The sequence below is a fragment of the Medicago sativa genome, chromosome 8 (genome assembly GCF_051527215.1).
Source record: "Medicago sativa cultivar Bolivia chromosome 8, Bolivia_mono, whole genome shotgun sequence".
In the NCBI taxonomy this organism is placed as follows: Eukaryota; Viridiplantae; Streptophyta; class Magnoliopsida; order Fabales; family Fabaceae; genus Medicago; species Medicago sativa.
This window is the reverse complement of record NC_140756.1, coordinates 76,729,706-76,747,620: the sequence shown is the minus strand read 5'-3', so window position 1 is coordinate 76,747,620 and position 17,915 is coordinate 76,729,706. Positions and strand designations below refer to the sequence as shown.

The following is a 17,915-nucleotide window of genomic DNA, read 5'->3' as shown; positions in this document are numbered from 1 at the left end:
GCTGTTTTATGAGATTAGATACATGTTGATTGATCAGATGTTCACTGAGCCTTGTTTGAAGTAGCTGTCGTTTAGCTATCTTTTTACTCTTTTTTTATCACTTGTTCTACCATCTCAACTTATATCCTCTGCGTTATGTCCGTGTTAATTTGTTTTCCTTATGTCAATGGATCAGATGTAGCAACATTTTCACATTGATCTGAACTAAAACTATTCTTCTACTAATTTATTAACATGTACTGCTTTCTGCTTTGATACAATTTAGAGAAAATTTAGATAGAAGAAAAAAAAACTACCATGATCCACGCATGTTCATCATCTATAGTTCGAGCTGTTGGTGTTGGAAAAACAGTATCTCATCCCTATAGGGATTTCAGTTAGAGATCCTATTACTTAATCATGTATTATAATATGAAATATAAAGTGGCGTGTGATTACCAAACTAATCGAATGTCTATGTCATACTAGACAATCGCATCGAATGTTTGAATTGTTCTGAATAGAAACAAATTATAGATCAATTTATGAAAATACTAAGGCGTTCGATTTCACTTACAACAATTACATTATATCCCCCAAATTACATATGATTTATACTTTCTCCACCCTGTCTTTAATTTCACAAAGTACAGCTTCTCTAGCAGCATCCCGAATTTATGTCTTCTCTGATCTTTTTTTTTTCTGGATCACTTCCGAAGTAGCACCAACAATAGACCTTGAGTAACCTCTTTTCCACAACTTCTAGGGCAATGTCCGTATGTTGCTTCCTAAGTAGCACCAACAATGACCTTGAGTAAGGCTTCTGAAGGCTTCAACCTGTTGTGGAAGTACCTCTTATATTTGGAGTTGACCAACAGGAAAACCTGAGAATCACTACGGAAAAATCTGATTCCCCCTCCCGATGTAGATGTTGGCACCAATGAAATGGCACAATTCGATCTTGAGAACTATGTTGTTGTTGATGCTTTGGTGCTGCCTGTTTTGGTGCTAGAAACCCCTTTCTTTCTTCAAATCAGTTAAAAAAAGCATCAAGAACCAACCGACTCATAACTAAATATTGATTGAAATATAAGATTGGATTATGGTCGGTCCAATATAATTAAATCGGTAAAAGACCCATCATTGCCTTTACTATGAACTTAGTTACATATAATCATGCTATTAAAAAGGAAAAGGAAATACAATTCTGCATATATGAGGAACAAACAAGGATAACTAGAAATACAACCTTTGCTTTTACTAAAGCAAAGTCTGACTCAAAGATAAAAACCAAGAACAAAGAGCGCAACCAAGTCAGACACCAAGATCAAAAGTAAATTAGACAACATGTTTTTTGAACAAGGTAACTTAGACAACATTATTTCCAATTTTAAGGAAGTATCAAAAGAAATAAAGAATGCCGAATTAGAAACTCAAGTTTCATGCAATCAAACCTGTAAAAGATTGGTATCACACAACTCATCACTCTCAAGTGTTTAAAGGTAAAGCGAATATAAAACTCAAATTTTCCAAGAAAATACATTACCAAAAATTTGTAGATTGACCAAAGTTCCACGGTTAAATTCAAAAACATGCAGAAAATAGTTAGGTCTATTAAGATTGTAATATGGCCAAGGTTTAATTTATAAGGTGGGACAACGAAAGGAAGGTTATACAAAAAGGGCTACAAGCATAGAAACCTAAACAAGTAACATTTTTCTTCAACTATGAAAAGATAAATAGATATAACAATAGAGTTTTGTTCCAAATCAATCTTAAGTTAACTATAGAGTTTTGCCCATTTTTTTCTCCAATGAAAATCGACATCTGACAAAAATACTTATTTATTAATTTTGTTACGTCTGCAGCAACTTAACCTAATTTTTTCCCGCTCATTTGCTTTATTAGGTTTGCAATTATTTAACCTAACAAATTTCATCTAAAAAAATGCATTGCACACCAATTTCATTCATATCCGCTTGTGCTCAATGATGATTATTTTGCTTTAACCACAATGAATAAAAAAAAAAATTCCTATCCGCTTGCCTTTTTTTTTGAAGAAAATATTTTCTACTATATCAATGATCACGTATGATCCTTCTATTTTATACTTTCTTTTTTTTTGGTCAAGAATTTTATACATTTCATGCCTTTTTTTTTACATCCTTATTTATTAATTTTGTTACGTCTGCAGCAACTTAACCTAATTTTTTCCCGCTCATTTGCTTTATTAGGTTTGAAATTATTTAACCTAACAAATTCCATCTAAAAAAATGCATTGCACACCAATTTCACTCCTATCCGCTTGCCCTTTTTTTTGAAGAAAATATTTTCTACCATATCAATGATCTTACGGGTTAAAGATTATTTATTGGTCTCTATTATAGTCGAGAAAACCCGTGCGACGCACGGGTCAAAAGTCTAGTTAAGCTTGAAATTTTGTACAAAATTATATTATTTAATTTTGATATATTCATTTTTATTAATTTAAATTATAATTATAATTTGTTTAGATTGACTTAAGAATTAGACTTAATTTGAATCAAAATTAAACTTAAGTTTTTAATAAATTGAAAGTGATTTAAATTTGAAATTGATTTTTTTTTGAGGGATTAAATTTGAAATTGATAAAAATGATAAAATTAAGAATTAGACAAAAATCATAAAATTTTAAATAGAAGGGTACAAATGAATAGTAAGAGTAAAATAAATAAATAACTACATCAAAGCTCAATATTCCTTTATACCAGAATTAATAAGGGAACTGTCTTGCTTTTCTTGAATGGAGATTATAGTCGGCTTTCAGCTAGTGTGATTAAAATTAAGTTTGAAGTTTTTAATAAAATTTTATCATATAGTATTGTAATTTTTGTTTTAATTATTGCATTTTTAATTCAAATTTAAATTATGTCTGGTTTATAATTGATTTTCTAAGATTGATTTAATGATTTAACATTTGTATTACGATTATATAATTTTTTTTGGGTTTTCCATAGACTCTCCGCTAAAGATACTCATATTTGAAACATGTCTCACACACACTAAATGTGGATACAACTTAGTCATCATTTGAATCATGACTCACCATCTTCTCAGAGTCTAATATCTTCCATTGGACCTAACACCGTTGGTTAATTGCACTTTTAGCCCCCTAACTTTCCCAAAGTTGCGATTTTGGTCCCCTAAGAAAAAAAAACTACAAAACCGCCCCCTAAGTTTTGCAACTGTGGCAGTTTTGGCCCCCAAGGCCAATTTTGACTCGGTCTACGCTGACGTGGCACCCTAAGTGAGGTGCCATGTGTCATTTTTTTATTATTTTTTTTTTTTTTGCGTTGGGGGGCCAAAACTGCTATAGTTGCAAAACTTAGGGGGCAGTTTTGTAGTTTTTTTCTTAGGGGGCCAAAATCGCAACTTTGGGAAAGTTAGGGGGCTAAAACTGCAATTAAGTCTATATTATATCAAATTCAATTCAGTTCAAAGAAACAGCCTTGGTGGGTAAAACTCAAAACACCAACTAATACAGACAATCCAGTGCACCCATGTGTGGACGTGAGACCGAATTAAAAAAAAACACAGCGAGTGTAAAATTATAATTAAATTCAAATATTTGATTAAATAAAGAAGTATAAAATTGTAAATAGAAGAGTTTAAAATGATCGTAAATTTGAAAGAAAAAATTACACTGAAACTTAATATTCCTTATGGATAATGACATATATATCACAACAGACCAACTCGCGAGAGTATCACGACATCAAGTCATGTATTCAGTCATATTTCATTTGTGGTGTGTTCGCGATTTCTTCCTTCGCTATAGATAACATTGTTCATTCCTTATATACTACTAGCGAAAAGAATGTGTTTGTCTATCTGTTTTTCTATTACAATTAATTGTATGTAGAAATAGAATAAATTATATTTTTGCAAATAAGCTTAAAGTAAGTTATTTTAAAGTGTCCAATATTATTTATATAATTCCTCTAAAATAATATTGTTTATATTATTGTAAGTTGTTTCTCCTACCGTTGTGTATTGTTCATATTTGAATGAGATTAGTTATTTTTTAATTAATAATTTAAATAATAATAATATTATTATAAAAATGATAAAATAGTTTAAATAAAGATGTAATAATGTAAATGAAAAATCTAGTGCAAATATAGACATAATTATCTGCTTTTTTGTTGCACTTAATTGTATATAGAAAGAGAATAAATTTATTTTTGAAAAATAAAATTAAACAAATTTTTTTAGAGTCCAATGTTTTTCTTATTGTTATTGATTGTTTCTACTATTGTTGTGAAATGTTTCTTTCTTAATGATATTTAACAAAATTATTGCTTCTGGTATCCCAAATCACTAACTCGGATTAAAGGTTGGGGTACCGGTGATGTTGTTAAGGAATATAGATCAAAGATCAGGCTTATGCAATGGTACAAGACTAATAATAACCATGATGGGTGAATTTGTGCTTGAAGGAAATGTCATATCTGGAAGTAATATAGGCGAGAAAGTTTTTATACCAAGATTATTCCTTGCACCTTCCGACGTCAGGACTCCTTTCAAATTTCAACGGAGACAGTTTCCGATAGCCGTTTCATTCGCAATGACTATTAACAAAAGTCAAGTACAATCTTTAAAGAATGTTGGGATATATCTGCCAAGTCCTATGTTTTCACACAGTCAGCTTTAAGTTGCAATTTTGAGAGTTACTTCCAGAAATGGGTTGAAGATGGTCAAGATACCGACGTGACTTTTGATGTCGTATATAGAGAAGTATTTCGTAACTTTTGATAGTTTGTCTTAAATATATGTTTAATACTTTATATTTATGTATTGTGTCAATTAGCTACTAAATACGTACTTACTGTGACCATCATGTGTTTAGTTTATCGCAATTTCACATTTTAATAACCATGAGGTGCATTCTTTAAACCGTAACTATTTGACCTATTCATATAAACGTACTATGTAATGTCTAACTTATTTGTGTATGTTTTAGCTGGTATGACCCGTGCGAAGCACGGGTCGATGGTCTAGTATATATATAGCATTGTTCATTGAGGAGGGATCCATTGACTCCAAGAGTAACTCAAAAGAGTTACTCCAAATCTTGACCCTTTATTTTATTATTAATTAATGGCTATGATTAATCACTAATAGCCTCTATCATAAGGTTATTCTACTCTTTCTCTCTAAACACGAACACTGCAAATATCATAACAAGAGGCGGCTGAATAAACTGAATGATATTCAAAAGCATGAATTTAGTTTCGTTAATTGGTGCAGCATATGATAAATTTAAGAAAGTTTCGAGAACAAATTCATATTACAATGGATGAGAAAGATCATGAAGGCAAACAAAGGCATCATTAGGTACCACTAAATATTGAATTTTATGAGAACGAGTAGAATAAGGATGCCTGAGGGGTTAATCACTTTTTGGGTTAATCACTTTTTCGGTGAACAAATAAAACCAGTCATGGTGATGTGTATAAAATATAAATCACGAGTTAATCACTTTTTCATTTAATCACTTTTTTGGGGAACAAATAAAAATCAATCACAATGATGTGTATAAATTTGAGAAAGAGTGGAATAGGGATGCTTGAGAATTTGTGTATAAATTTGACGTGCAGCCATGGAATATAAATTTGAAAGACAGATCACGTCATGTGCAATCAGTTTAGAAGGAATAACATCATCATTTTTTCCTCTCTGACGGCTAGGGATTGTGTGAGGGAAGCGGCAAAAGAATCAATTTAGTAACTATTTAGGAACTATAATATTAAATAAAATAAAGGGTCAAGATTCGGAGTAACTCTTTTGAGTTACTCTTGGAGTCAATGGATCCATCCTCTTGTTCATTTATTATATATTACTAGTGGAAAGAACATGCATGTATATCCGTTTTTCTATTGCAATTAATTGTGTATAGATTTTTTTATCTATGTTTTTTGATTTTTTTTTTAGGTTCTGATTTTTTTTAAAAAACTGTAACAAACAGATGCAAAACTCTTAAAAGTGATTATTTTTTTTTAAAAAGTGATTTTTTTCCTTAAAAAAGCTATAACAAACTGGCTCTAAATTATATTTTTACAAATAAGATTAAAATAAGTTTTTTTTAAAGTGTCCAATATTGTTTACATTATTCCTCTAAAAAAGTATTGCTTGTATTATTTTGGGTTGTTTCTCCTACTGTTGTGTATTGTTATTTTTTTGGTTACATGTGTATTGTTCTTCTTATTTTATTGAGATTCGTTAATTTTTTAATTGTTAATTTAAATAATAATATTATAAAAATGATAAAATAGTTTAAATAAAGGTGTAATAATGTAAATGAAAAATCCAGTGCAAATATAGACATAATTATATAGATATGTTTTTATTGATGGCAGTACTATCTATAATGGTTCCAAGCTGAAGTGGCCCTACTACGCACGCTAGCCTACGCAAGAAGTAATACTATCAACCGAAAAGAACTTTCTTGTTCGCAAAGCCAACAGAATAAAAATATAAGAAACTAAATTGCTCCACTCAACAGAAAAAGAAAAAAATATATATAAAAAGTAAGCAAATATTTTCTTGTTGGAAAAGTCAAACAGAACATTATATACCACTGATCTGCTGCACAGAGTGAGTGCGTTTATCGTCTAATTTGCTACACTTTCTTTCATCCTTCTTCTTAGCTATGGTTTCTTCTTTGGTGATAAAGGTTCTGATCTCAATTTTTCACTATCTTTCTTATTTTTGTTTTATTATTCTGCTTTCAATTAGTTTCTTTTTTTTATAATGTTTTTTTGCTACATCATGCATGCACTGCTTTTATAAAATTTTACTTGTTATAAATAAGTTTTAATCACCTTTCATTTGCTTAATCAGAATACATATGACAACAATTTTTGCATCACTTTGTCTTTTTTCTCAATTCCATTTGTATCTTGCACAGCAAGAAACTTCTGCTGCACCAATACTTCTGACCTATTTCATTACTCTTTTAGAAATTGGATTTGTGGTATCATGTTACTTATTATTTATTTCTGTACAGGTGAAATATGGAAATACCTTCAGACGTGTTTGTGTGGATGACAATAATCAAATCGACCTTAACATGGCTGGATTGAGGGCTAAGATATGTTCTGTTTTCAATTTTACTGCTAATGCAAACTTCATTCTGAGTTATGTTGATGAAGATGGCGAGAAGGTGGATCTTGTGGATGATAACGATTTGAATGACATGATGAAACAGCAATTGAAATCCCTGAGAATCGATGTGCATGGGAGTGGATTTTTTCCATTGAAATTATCTCAATGGAGAAATACCATCAACAAATCTTCCCCTGGGATGATACTGAGCAAAGATGCTTTCTGGTATGGTTCTCTCTTTGTGTCGTGGATTGGATTATGTTCGATTATTTACTGCAAACCAAAAGAACAGATTCTCCAACCCGTCCAACATGTTAGTAAAGGTTTGTTTTTTGTGTTTGGAAACTCGGAATCCGGCCCAAAGGTTCACACATCCGGGGGATCAATTTCATCAAAGTAATGGTTGGTTTAGATGGCGTCAATCGAAGTTGCAGTTTCCATCCTCCTTATCAAGTCTATCATCATTCAAGAAAGTTTGCTGGTCTGAAAGTAACAAAAAAACTATTAGAAAAAAATAATGTTTAGGAGATTATTAATGTTGCCTTAGAATTTGTCTTTGTTATTAAATTTGGCTAGTTTATTGGATGCTCTTGTGCTTTGAGACATCAACATATCTTTGTTTTTATATAATTTTGTTTTATGCTTTATGAGATACATAATGTTGATTTGATTAATAATGTTCACTTCAACCGTTATTGGTCTACCATCTCAAATCAACTTATATCCTCTTCTTTATGTCAATCTTAATTTTTTATTGCAATGGATCAAATGATACAACTTTTTCTCATTGATCTGAATTCAGAAACTTTTCATGATTTCATCTACTAATTTATTATCAACGTATACTAGCTTGTGACCTGGACAAAATGTAATTAATCGCCTAAAGAGAAACAGATGGAAATAGTTAATAATATGATGATGATATTAATAAGGGAAAATTACATTGACATGCTCAGAGGTAGGTTGAAAAGACTCTTTAACAAAGGTCTCATTTTCAGAATGAGTGTCCTATATGTTATTTTATACTATTCCTGCATATACAAATGGATTCCATATTAAGCTCACCAATAACAACAAAGCATAGAGACTAAAATTATTTTGTCAAATAGACTAGTGGTTAGAAATTAACCGTGTTCCCTGGGATTCGAACTCTGGCCGCTGCATATAAAATGTTATGTCTCTACCAAGTAATGTATGCTCAAAGACTAAAATTATTTAATTATGATATATGCTAAAATTGACATGTACATGTACAAGTAAGCATAATAGAAAAGCCTAAAGACAAACTCTCTACTTGACCATTTCACACACCACATCCTCCTAATTCCACAAAATGTGGAGTTTTAATTATATTTTGACTTTTCCAATGGTTCTTTTGAAATTGTTACATGTAAGCGTTAGCTTTGTTCATGAATGAAAATTTTGCATTATATAGCACTGCTTGCAGTATTTATGGAACTCGGTCTCCGCTTCAGAGAGTGAGCGTGTAAAGCTTTTCGTTCTGTTGTCAGCTATGGGATCTGATCTGGTGATAAAGGTCCAGATTTCAATTTCACCTTTCTTTCTAATTTTTATTTGGTTGCTTTGCTTTCGATTCATTTCTCTTTTTTGCTGATTCATGCACCGATCATTTAGGTATGGCTCATGTGAAATTAAATTGATCATTCTTCCTTCGTTACGTTTTTTGCATCTGCTTTGAATATTTAGGTCCAACCGTGGTTAGACTAATGATATTTACACAACCATTTTGCATTTGATATTTGGTCATGAAAGTTGTTTAAAAGTCGTTCAAATTAGTTATACAAATATTACTTCTCATTAATTAAATAACAAGTGATGCATTGCATGTTAATTTGGATACCTATTGTCATTTCATCAAATTATGCACTTTAGGTCCTTATTTTAACTAAAACAATATTTTAATTCCATTTTAAAATTCATGTTTGTTGTCTCCAATTTCACACATTATTGCAATTTTGTTCCTAACCCAAAGTTTTGACCCCAAAGATGTTGATTTTTGTCCCAAAAAGTTGTGATATTTTGTTGCAAAAAAGTGATAATTTTTTGTATGCTCTCTTCAAATTCAAAATTGGGGCAATTCAGGTTTTGAAATGGTGGCTAAAATTCTTTCAAGTAAAATAGAGAAGTCATGCGTGCATTAAGCTAGATGAAATAGAGTGTCAAAAGTGCATTTAAGCCTAAATAATATCATGTTGATTTTCGGACTTCATAACATATCACTTGTTATATCTATATAGGTGAAATTTGGAAATACCTTCAAGCGCTTTAATGTTCGTGTGGATGAGAATAATGTAATGAATCTTGACATGGTTGGGTTGAGGGCTAAGATAAGGTCTAATTTCAATTTTAATGCGGATGCAAATTTCAGTCTGAAATATGTTGATGAAGATGGTGACTTGGTGAATCTTGTGGATGATAATGATTTGCATGACGTGATGAGGCAGCAGTTAAAATCCTTGAGAATTGAAGTACATGGCAAAGAATTCTCTCTATTAGAATTCTCTCAATGGAGAAAAATGATCAGTAAATCTGTTTGGAAAATAATTGTGAAGGAAGAAGTATTATATTATGGTTCTACTTTTGTGGCCGGGTTGTGTTCAGGGATTATCTTCAGTAAATCAAATGTCCGATCCAGTGTACACAGCCGACCCGTTAATAAAGGTTGGTTGTATGGCTATCCTCCCCGCTCGACCCGTCGTTAGGAAAGGTTAGTCTAGATAGGGCCTATCAAGTCTATCAAAATTGAGTTGCAGTGTCCAACTTCCTTATCAAGTCTATAATCATCAAGAGAATGGGATGGTCTGAACTCTGAAAGTATCAATGAAAAACTATTAGACAAATAAGTGTTTAGCAGCTTATTGGTTCCTTTGAATTTGTCTTAGTTTTTATGTTTGGATAGTTAGTTAATTGGATGCTTTTGTTTGTACTTTGACACATCAACATATCTTTGTTTAATATTAGTTTATTTTATACTTTATGAGATACATGGTGTTGATTTGATCAATGTTTGATTGAGCCTGTTTGAATTAGGTATCATTTAACTATGCTTTTTATTTTAAAGCAAGGATATAGTAAAAGGAATACATGAGGTACTGACTAATACAAAACAATGATTTGAACACAGGAAATTAAGTTGGCTGTTATGATTACGAAAACTCCCTCCTTTTACCGTTTTCTTTATCACTTGATGCTTCTAATGTGATGAAACTGTTATTGGTCTTCCATCTCAACTTAACTTATATCCTCTCCATTATGTCAGTTTAAAATTTGTTTCATTTCTTTTGTTGCTGTGTTGAATATGACATTTTTTCCTATGGATCAGATGATGCAACCTTTTTGCATTGATCTGAACTCAGAAACCATTCTTCGAGTAATTTATCAACATTCTGCTTTGATACACATAGAAAATTTAGAAGAAAAAAACTACTATAAATATAATATAGTTATGGTAGTTTCCTACTCTCTTTTTTATCTTCAAATTGTTGTGGTTGAAGATGGTCACGGTGGTGAAAACGGCTGCGACGAACCACCTCCTTTAAGCTAGGGTAGTTTCCTACTCTCTTTTTTATTTCTCATTAATTGTAACTATTTTCTAATTTTATGTCTTTAGGGTTTATTTGCCATTTTGTTGCTTAGAGATTCTATTTAAATCGTCCATTGTGTTAGAGTGCCGAATGAAGTTGTTGATCTAGAATTTGAAGTTCTTTGAGACTTAAGCCATCAAACTCCTTTCCAATAAAATTCTTGTAACAAAGCCACAAGCCTTGCCATTGCATATTAATTTTATTACAGCAGAAACTTATCTTGCCATTGCATACTTATCTTGCCATTGCATACATCGAATAGATATTCTTGAGCGAATTTATTTCATTTTATGAACGAAATATACCCAAACTGATATGATATTCTTAATAATGAAGAAATTTTGTAACTTTCCTCGAAATGTCAAAATTCGAAGAAGGTTCTGTTTCAAATATCAGAGCTTGAAGATCATTTTTTGAAGACTAATGCATGGAAGTTCGAAATGAGTACATCCAAGATCATTCGAAATTGGAAATGCATAACTTCTTTGAACTCCATATCAAAGTGTATCAAAGAAGTCTTTATGGCAACTATTTATAGTTATTCGACATTCAAAATTCAAAGTATAAGAAGAAACTTGCAGAAGAAGACTACATTAAAAAAAATATATATATATTCGACACGTTACATATGCATCATGTGTTAGTTTATTTTCTTTTTTGTATATAGTATAATCAAAATCCATGCAAAGAAGCTCAAGTTTGTTCCATAAAATTTGCCTGCTAGATAACGCATTCACCTCAAAAGAAAACATCTTACTAGATGTTGAAATGAAAGATGTATGTAACTCGTTTCTATTTATAATAACCACATCTTTGTTATCTTTATTTCTTACTTTTTGCATCCTTCGTGTATATATTTTTCATTTCTTGTACTTTTTATTTGCACTTACGTGTTTCTTATATCACAAATTACATGTTTGTACCCTTAAAACCTATCAACTAAGAATCTGTAACAGATCTAACTTGAATCATAAATTGATCTTTTGAGTTCATTTGTTGGAAGAAAATATTTCCACACCAACACATACAAGGATGCATTCAATTTATCTTTGGAATTTCAACCTAGTGTTGTTGTCCAATGATGTTATTTGCATCTTTGTATCTTTGTAATGGAAGAAGCGTAGGAAGGGAAAAATGCGTGCAAGTATTTGGCTTATGATGATGTTGGAACATGTATGACTTTCATGTCATATGAAAATAATCAACAAATTAAGACATGTAAACAACATTCTGATCATACCGTTCTAAACTGAAGTAGTTGAGAAATGAGAAAGAAGTGACAAGCAAAATCAAACAAAAGGGGTCTGCGCTCACTCCCTCCCTTGTGACAACATCAATATTTTGTCATTTGCCTAATATGACCATAATTTTACCCAAGTTTAAAAATTAATTGATTTGCTTTCTTTCCTATATGCACTCTCTGCTTTTTTCCTTGATCCCAGTGAAATCAACGCAGTCCACATTTTGAATGGGACCAGACATTAAATCGGTGAAGGTTAGGTAAGGGTTCAAGATTCGATGGAAGTTAGATTGGGTTCCGACCATTTTATAAAAAAAAAAAAATGTTGTCTTTTCTTACCAATTAAATTTGTGGCATAATATGATATTAAAAAGGGTAGTGTTAACTTGTGCCCTCAGGGCATATGTTAAGAATCTAAAAATGGAATTAAATAATCAATTTTGTCTTAAAAAGATAAGATTTCAAATTTCAAGAATATTGAATGCACAATTTCCAATAAAATATTTCTATCTTTGGCTTCTTAACTTGTGCCTTGAGGGCACAAGATAACATTTCCCTATTAAAAAATAGATAAATTTGCATAACTTACATCATTATTATCAATGGTTTATGTGTACGTTTGGTTTCATTTTTGAAGAAGTAAAAATTGATTATAGAAATATATAATTGATTTTAACATGTTTGATTCCTTTATAATAGTTGACTTGATTTTGTCTTCGGAATTGATTTTTCTTAAAATTATAAATTGTAGCTTTTGATTTTATATTTGATTTTTACAATGAAGTTTATTGTTTAACACTTCATCTTCAACTTGATTTTGCCTTCAATTGCTACTATGCACACCCTCCCGAGATTTAACTTACTTTAGTGAAAAACAAACGAGTGGTGATATGTTAACCACCATAGTTGGTACATACATCTTCTATCACCACACAAATGTAACAAGTGGCTGGCCATGTGATCCTCACCACCCCACCCAACACTCTCTTTCACATGGGACGAAATTACTAAAATGTCGTTTCACATAGATTGTATAATGGAGATAGGAAAAAAGAGTGTCAACATAACATTATTGAAAAAAAAACTACTCCCTCCGTCCCTATATATAAGCACCCTTTTATTAGAGGCAAAATGTGATTACATATAGGGGCGGAGGGAGTAGCTAAGAAGGATAATATGGTAAAATAATTTTTCTCTGTCTAGTTAGAATGATGAAAAAAGTGAGATGACCGAGGTTCGTACCCCATCTATGCAGTATATATGTCAATGTCACTCTCCGCTTCAGAGAGTGAGTGTGTACAGCGACCAACAGTTGCCTTAGTGTTTCACCGATTTTCATTTCTTCCTTCGTCGCTTTCGTTCTTTCAGCTACGGAATCTCATCTGGTTGATAAAGGTCCTTTATCCTTATCTCAACTTTCTCATTTCTGTCTTCTTTTTTTATTTTTTTTTTATTTGTTAATAATTGCATTGCATGTTAATTAGGTTTCCATATGAATGATTTGTTTTCCCCTCCTGAAATGTTGGTTTCATGAAAGTGAATTTGGATACCTATTGTCATTTCATCAAATTTCATTGTTTATACTTAAATGCACTCTTTGTATCCTTTGTTGAAATATATGTAGTTATACTCATTTTAGAGTTAGTTAAGGGTACTAGTGTCGTTACTATATAAGTCACAAGTTGATTCTTTTGTAACTCTCTTTCACTTTTGTATCTCTTCAACTATTATCAATACAATCATTTTCTAAGCTTTTTCTCTCAATGTTCATGGATGCCATGTTTCTCAACATGGTATCAGAGCAATGGTTTCCTCCATGAACATTATTCCGCTGCATTTTCTTGAGAAATTTCAATTTTCTCATTGTCCATTCCCTTTTTCGATTCATTTTCATTGTTATTTTTCTCCACTTTCTCGAGAAAATTTCTTCTCCACCCTTTCTTTCTTGATTCTATTTTTATCTTTTCGATCACTTTTCGTTTTTGATTCGTATCCCAATTTTATCTAGTTCCTTTGCCTTATCTTTCTTGTTTTGCGATTTGTTGCAATTTCGTTCATGTCAATTTTCCCAATTTTTAGGGTTTCAGTTTCATTTCTTCATCAATGAAAACTAATTTTGATTCGTTTTTGATTCCTCTCTGTTCTTAATCGATTTCTTGATTAGAATTCAGTTTCTAGTTCAACTTCAAGATTAGTTCGATTGAGTATTTTGTAGTTCGATTCAATCGTCTCTTTCGTTCTTCCCTTCATACCTCACTTTCTCTGAGTTGTTGATTTCGAATTTGATATTATATTTAATGATCCGGCTTCGTAATTCTCTTGATTTCGATTGCGTTTTGTTCCCTTTTGTATTCTCAAGATCTGTTTGTGGTTAGTGATCCCAGTGTTCAATGTGTTTCGGTCTCAGGTTGCGGTGACATTGATATGGACACAGTCGCTGTAATTTCTGATATAGTTGGTACCACTGAGGAATTTTGTTGCTGTTGTGAGACTCCTCTGCTGAAATCTCTCTATCTGGTATGGTATGGTATCTTGTGATTCTTGCTCCAATTGGTTTATTCTTGGAGTTTGGAATATTGTTTTGATTTTGGAAGATTATACATGGAATGGTAATTCAATTCTCTGATAATTGCACTGTTATTCTCATCTGGTTTGGAAGCTAGAATGTGAAATGTTGCTTTGCTAGTATAGTGTTCACAATTCTTGTTCAGTTCATTTCTTTTTGGAATGGTTCTTTGGATTTTTGTCTCATTTAGCTTGGAGGATCTTTCTCAGCTAGCCTAATTTTGGTTTGATAATAACCTTGAGTTACATTGGGTTTCTACTTAGAAATTGCGAAATTGTTTCACATGAAGGATATGTTTATGGTTGTTCATAGTTCCTTACATAAGGTGTTTATACCTTATCCACTTTGGATTCTAAAGGTTCTTGGTTTTGGAATTGATGAGTATTTGGAAGTTGTGAAGGTTCTGCCATCTCCTACTTCTTTGAAGAATTAGTGCAGTTGCACATATTTGTCTTTGGTTTGGTAATTCTCAAGTTGAAAGGGTGACTTGACTTAGAAGCATTGATTTGTTCCTTTTGGTATTTTTTGTTGTGTTGAAGTTTTAGAAGGTGATATATATGACCTGTTGCTTGAAGACACAGAAATTGGACATTAGTATGCTAGCAGTGTTAAGCCCACTGTTTGGTGACTCTTTGGCTTGTTATTGTTGGATGTGCCCTGTCTTATGCAGGTTGCATTTGCTTGACTCCTTTATTCTCTAGCTGGTTTATTGATGAGCTATCCACCTTTAGCACAATCTGAGTATTGATGCTTCACTCTATAGCCATCAACCATGCTCTCTTGCTCACTTTCTGATGTTAATTGTTGAGTCATCTGATGTGCTAACTACCTTTTAGCACAACTTTAGTATTGTGCATCACTTTGTAGCCATCAAGACCCTTTAACATTCTTTTTCTTTCTTTCTTATATCTTTGGCTTCTACCTATGGTAGTTAAGCATTTTGCCCTTTGTTGGCCTTATTGATGTTAACCTTTGTTAAGTGGTTAAGCCTTGAGTTGTGGCTTCTGCTTAATGGTTAAGCATTTCTCTCTATGGTTTTCTTTTTATCAGTTTTCGGCCAGAGTTTGGACATTGTTTGGATATGGTTTTGTGGCGTATTTCTTACTCATATACTGTGTTGGAAGAGTTATATGGACATGGTTTTCTACTGATGATTAGCCTTTGTAGTTTGTGATGGACCACTCTTACCTTCCTGTGATGGAATGGCTGGTTGTTCACACTTTCTGGAAGTTCCTTTTTTGAAGCTTTATTACTGGGCGTTTTCTACTGATGTCATATTTGCTGGCTGTTCATACTTGGCTGGTGATGATCTTGTTTTTGTTAGTAGTTGGTCTACAATGTTTCTTGTATGAAGATTGAAGAGCAAATTCTGTTTGGAAGCTTTCTCTTATGGTTTGAAGCTTTGTATTGGTCATTTCTTTTTCTGTTTGGTGTTTGCTTTGTAATTCAAACTCAAGCTAAGAGTTCTCTTACCTTGAGTTTGAGGGAGGCTGTTGAAATATATGTAGTTATACTCATTTTAGAGTTAGTTAAGGGTACTAGTGTAGTCACTATATAAGTCACAAGTTGACTCTTTTGTAACTCTATTTCACTTTTGTATCTCTTCAACTATTATCAATACAATAATTTTCTAAGCTTTTTCTCTCAATGTTCATGGATGTCATGTTTCTCAACATCCTTACTTTAACTGAAATAAGATTTTAACCTACTATTTCAAAATCCAAATATTTGGTACATAATTTTCACATATCGTTGCAATTTTGGATTTGAACCCAAAATTTTGACCCCAAAAATGTGGATTTTTGTCCCAACAAGTGGTAAGATACTTTTTAAGCATTTTTCAAATTCAATTTTGGAGCAACCTGGATTTTGAAATTGGGGCTAAAATCTTGTTTAAGGTAAAATAGAGAGACCAAAAGTGGGTTAAGCTAGTTAAAATAGATCTAAAATTCATTTAAGTCTAAATAAAATTACTATGTTTTTTTGGACTTCATATCATTTGTGAACTCTGTACAGGTGAAATTTGAAAATACCTTCAAGCGCTTCAATGTTCGTGTGGATGAGAATAATCAAATGGATCTTAACATGGTTGAGTTGAGGGCTAAGATAAGGTCTGATTTCAATTTTACTGCTAATGCAAATTTCAGTCTGAGATATGTTGATGAAGAGGGTGACTTGGTGAATCTTGTAGATGATGATGATTTGCACGACGTGATGAGGCAGCAGTTAAAATACTTGAGAATTGAAGTACAATATGGCAACGGATTCTTTCAATTGAGAAAAATGATCGGTAAATCTGTGTGGAAAATATTACGGAAGGAAGAAGCGTTATGATATGGTTCTACTTTTGTGGCCGGGTTGTGTTATGGGATTTTCTTCAGTAAATTAAATGTCTGGCCCATTGTACCCGGCCGACCCGTTAGTAAAGGTTGGTTGTCTGGCCATCCTCCCCGCCCAACCCGTCGTTAGGAAAGGTTAGTTTGGATACGGTCTATCAGCCCGCATGACCCATCGTTAGGAAAGGTTAGTTTAGATAGGGTCTATCAAAATTGAGTTGCAGTGTCCAACTTCCATATCAAGTCTATCATCATCATCAAGAGAGTGGGATGGTCTGAACTCTGAAAGTATCAATGAAAAACTATTAGGCAAATAAGTGTTTAGCAGGTTATTGGTTCCTTTGAATTTGGCTTAGTTTTTTATGTTTGGATAGTTAGTGAATTGGATGTTGTTGTGCTTTGACACATCAACATATCTTTATTACTTTATTCTATGCTTTATGAGATACATGGTATTGATTTGATCATTGTTTGATTGAGCCTTGATTGAATTAGGTGTCGTTTGACTATATTTTTTGTTTATAAGTTGTTTATAAGCAAAGATAATATAGTAAAAGGAATACTAGGTAACAGATACAAAATAATGATTTTAACACAGGAAATTAAGTTGGTTGTTATAATGATGAAACTGTTATTGGTCTACCATCTTAACTTATATCCTCTGCATTAGAAATAGCATACTTGTGTAATGAAAATGATATGAAGTTTCTGTGATGAAATAATCACAGTTCCCAAGTCCTGCATTGGACCCAAAAAAATGATTTTATTATGATAATGACTAATTTGTAATTTCTCCTGCAACTTCAACGAGTCTCTTTAAAAACCCTCCAAAACCCTTCCCACTTGTTTACTTCCTTGTATTGGTATTGTTTAAAGTTGGAATGTGAAAAGTATGTGCTACAATCAAAGGAGCGACTTTCTGCAGCCAAAATTGATCGCGTTGCATGGTTGATTCTTAATCTACGCCCTCTTCTTTTTATCACACCCTTGTCTTAATGTGTAATGGAAGCTTTATCAAGCAAAATTAAATTTCAAATGCAGAA

At 32.1% G+C, this 17,915-nt stretch overlaps 1 protein-coding gene and 1 long non-coding RNA gene across 2 annotated transcripts; both read left to right on the top strand.

Moving 5' to 3' along the window:
* Positions 1–6,562: 6,562 nt before the first annotated feature.
* On the top strand, positions 6,563–10,128 carry LOC146901681 (uncharacterized). Its single transcript, XM_085737073.1, has 5 exons — positions 6,563–6,694; positions 7,028–7,521; positions 7,702–7,717; positions 8,561–8,662; positions 9,384–10,128. Exons 1-5 carry the CDS (start codon positions 6,671–6,673, stop codon positions 9,846–9,848), a joined length of 1,101 nt encoding a protein of 366 aa, XP_085593199.1. The 5' UTR covers positions 6,563–6,670; the 3' UTR covers positions 9,849–10,128.
* Positions 10,129–13,134: 3,006 nt separating this feature from the next.
* On the top strand, positions 13,135–17,351 carry LOC146901680 (uncharacterized). The gene is made up of 2 exons (XR_015023059.1): positions 13,135–16,647; positions 16,728–17,351. It is a non-coding gene; the product is annotated as an uncharacterized LOC146901680 (long non-coding RNA).
* The last annotated feature ends 564 nt before the right edge of the window (positions 17,352–17,915 follow it).

Coding starts and splice junctions, on each gene's coding strand:
- LOC146901681 (XM_085737073.1), top strand. CDS start 6,671: ATGGTTTCTTCTTTGGTGATAAAG. Junction 6,695..7,027: donor TTTCTTCTTTGGTGATAAAG/GTTCTGATCTCA, acceptor ATTTCTGTACAG/GTGAAATATGGAAATACCTT. Junction 8,663..9,383: donor GATCTGATCTGGTGATAAAG/GTCCAGATTTCA, acceptor ATATCTATATAG/GTGAAATTTGGAAATACCTT.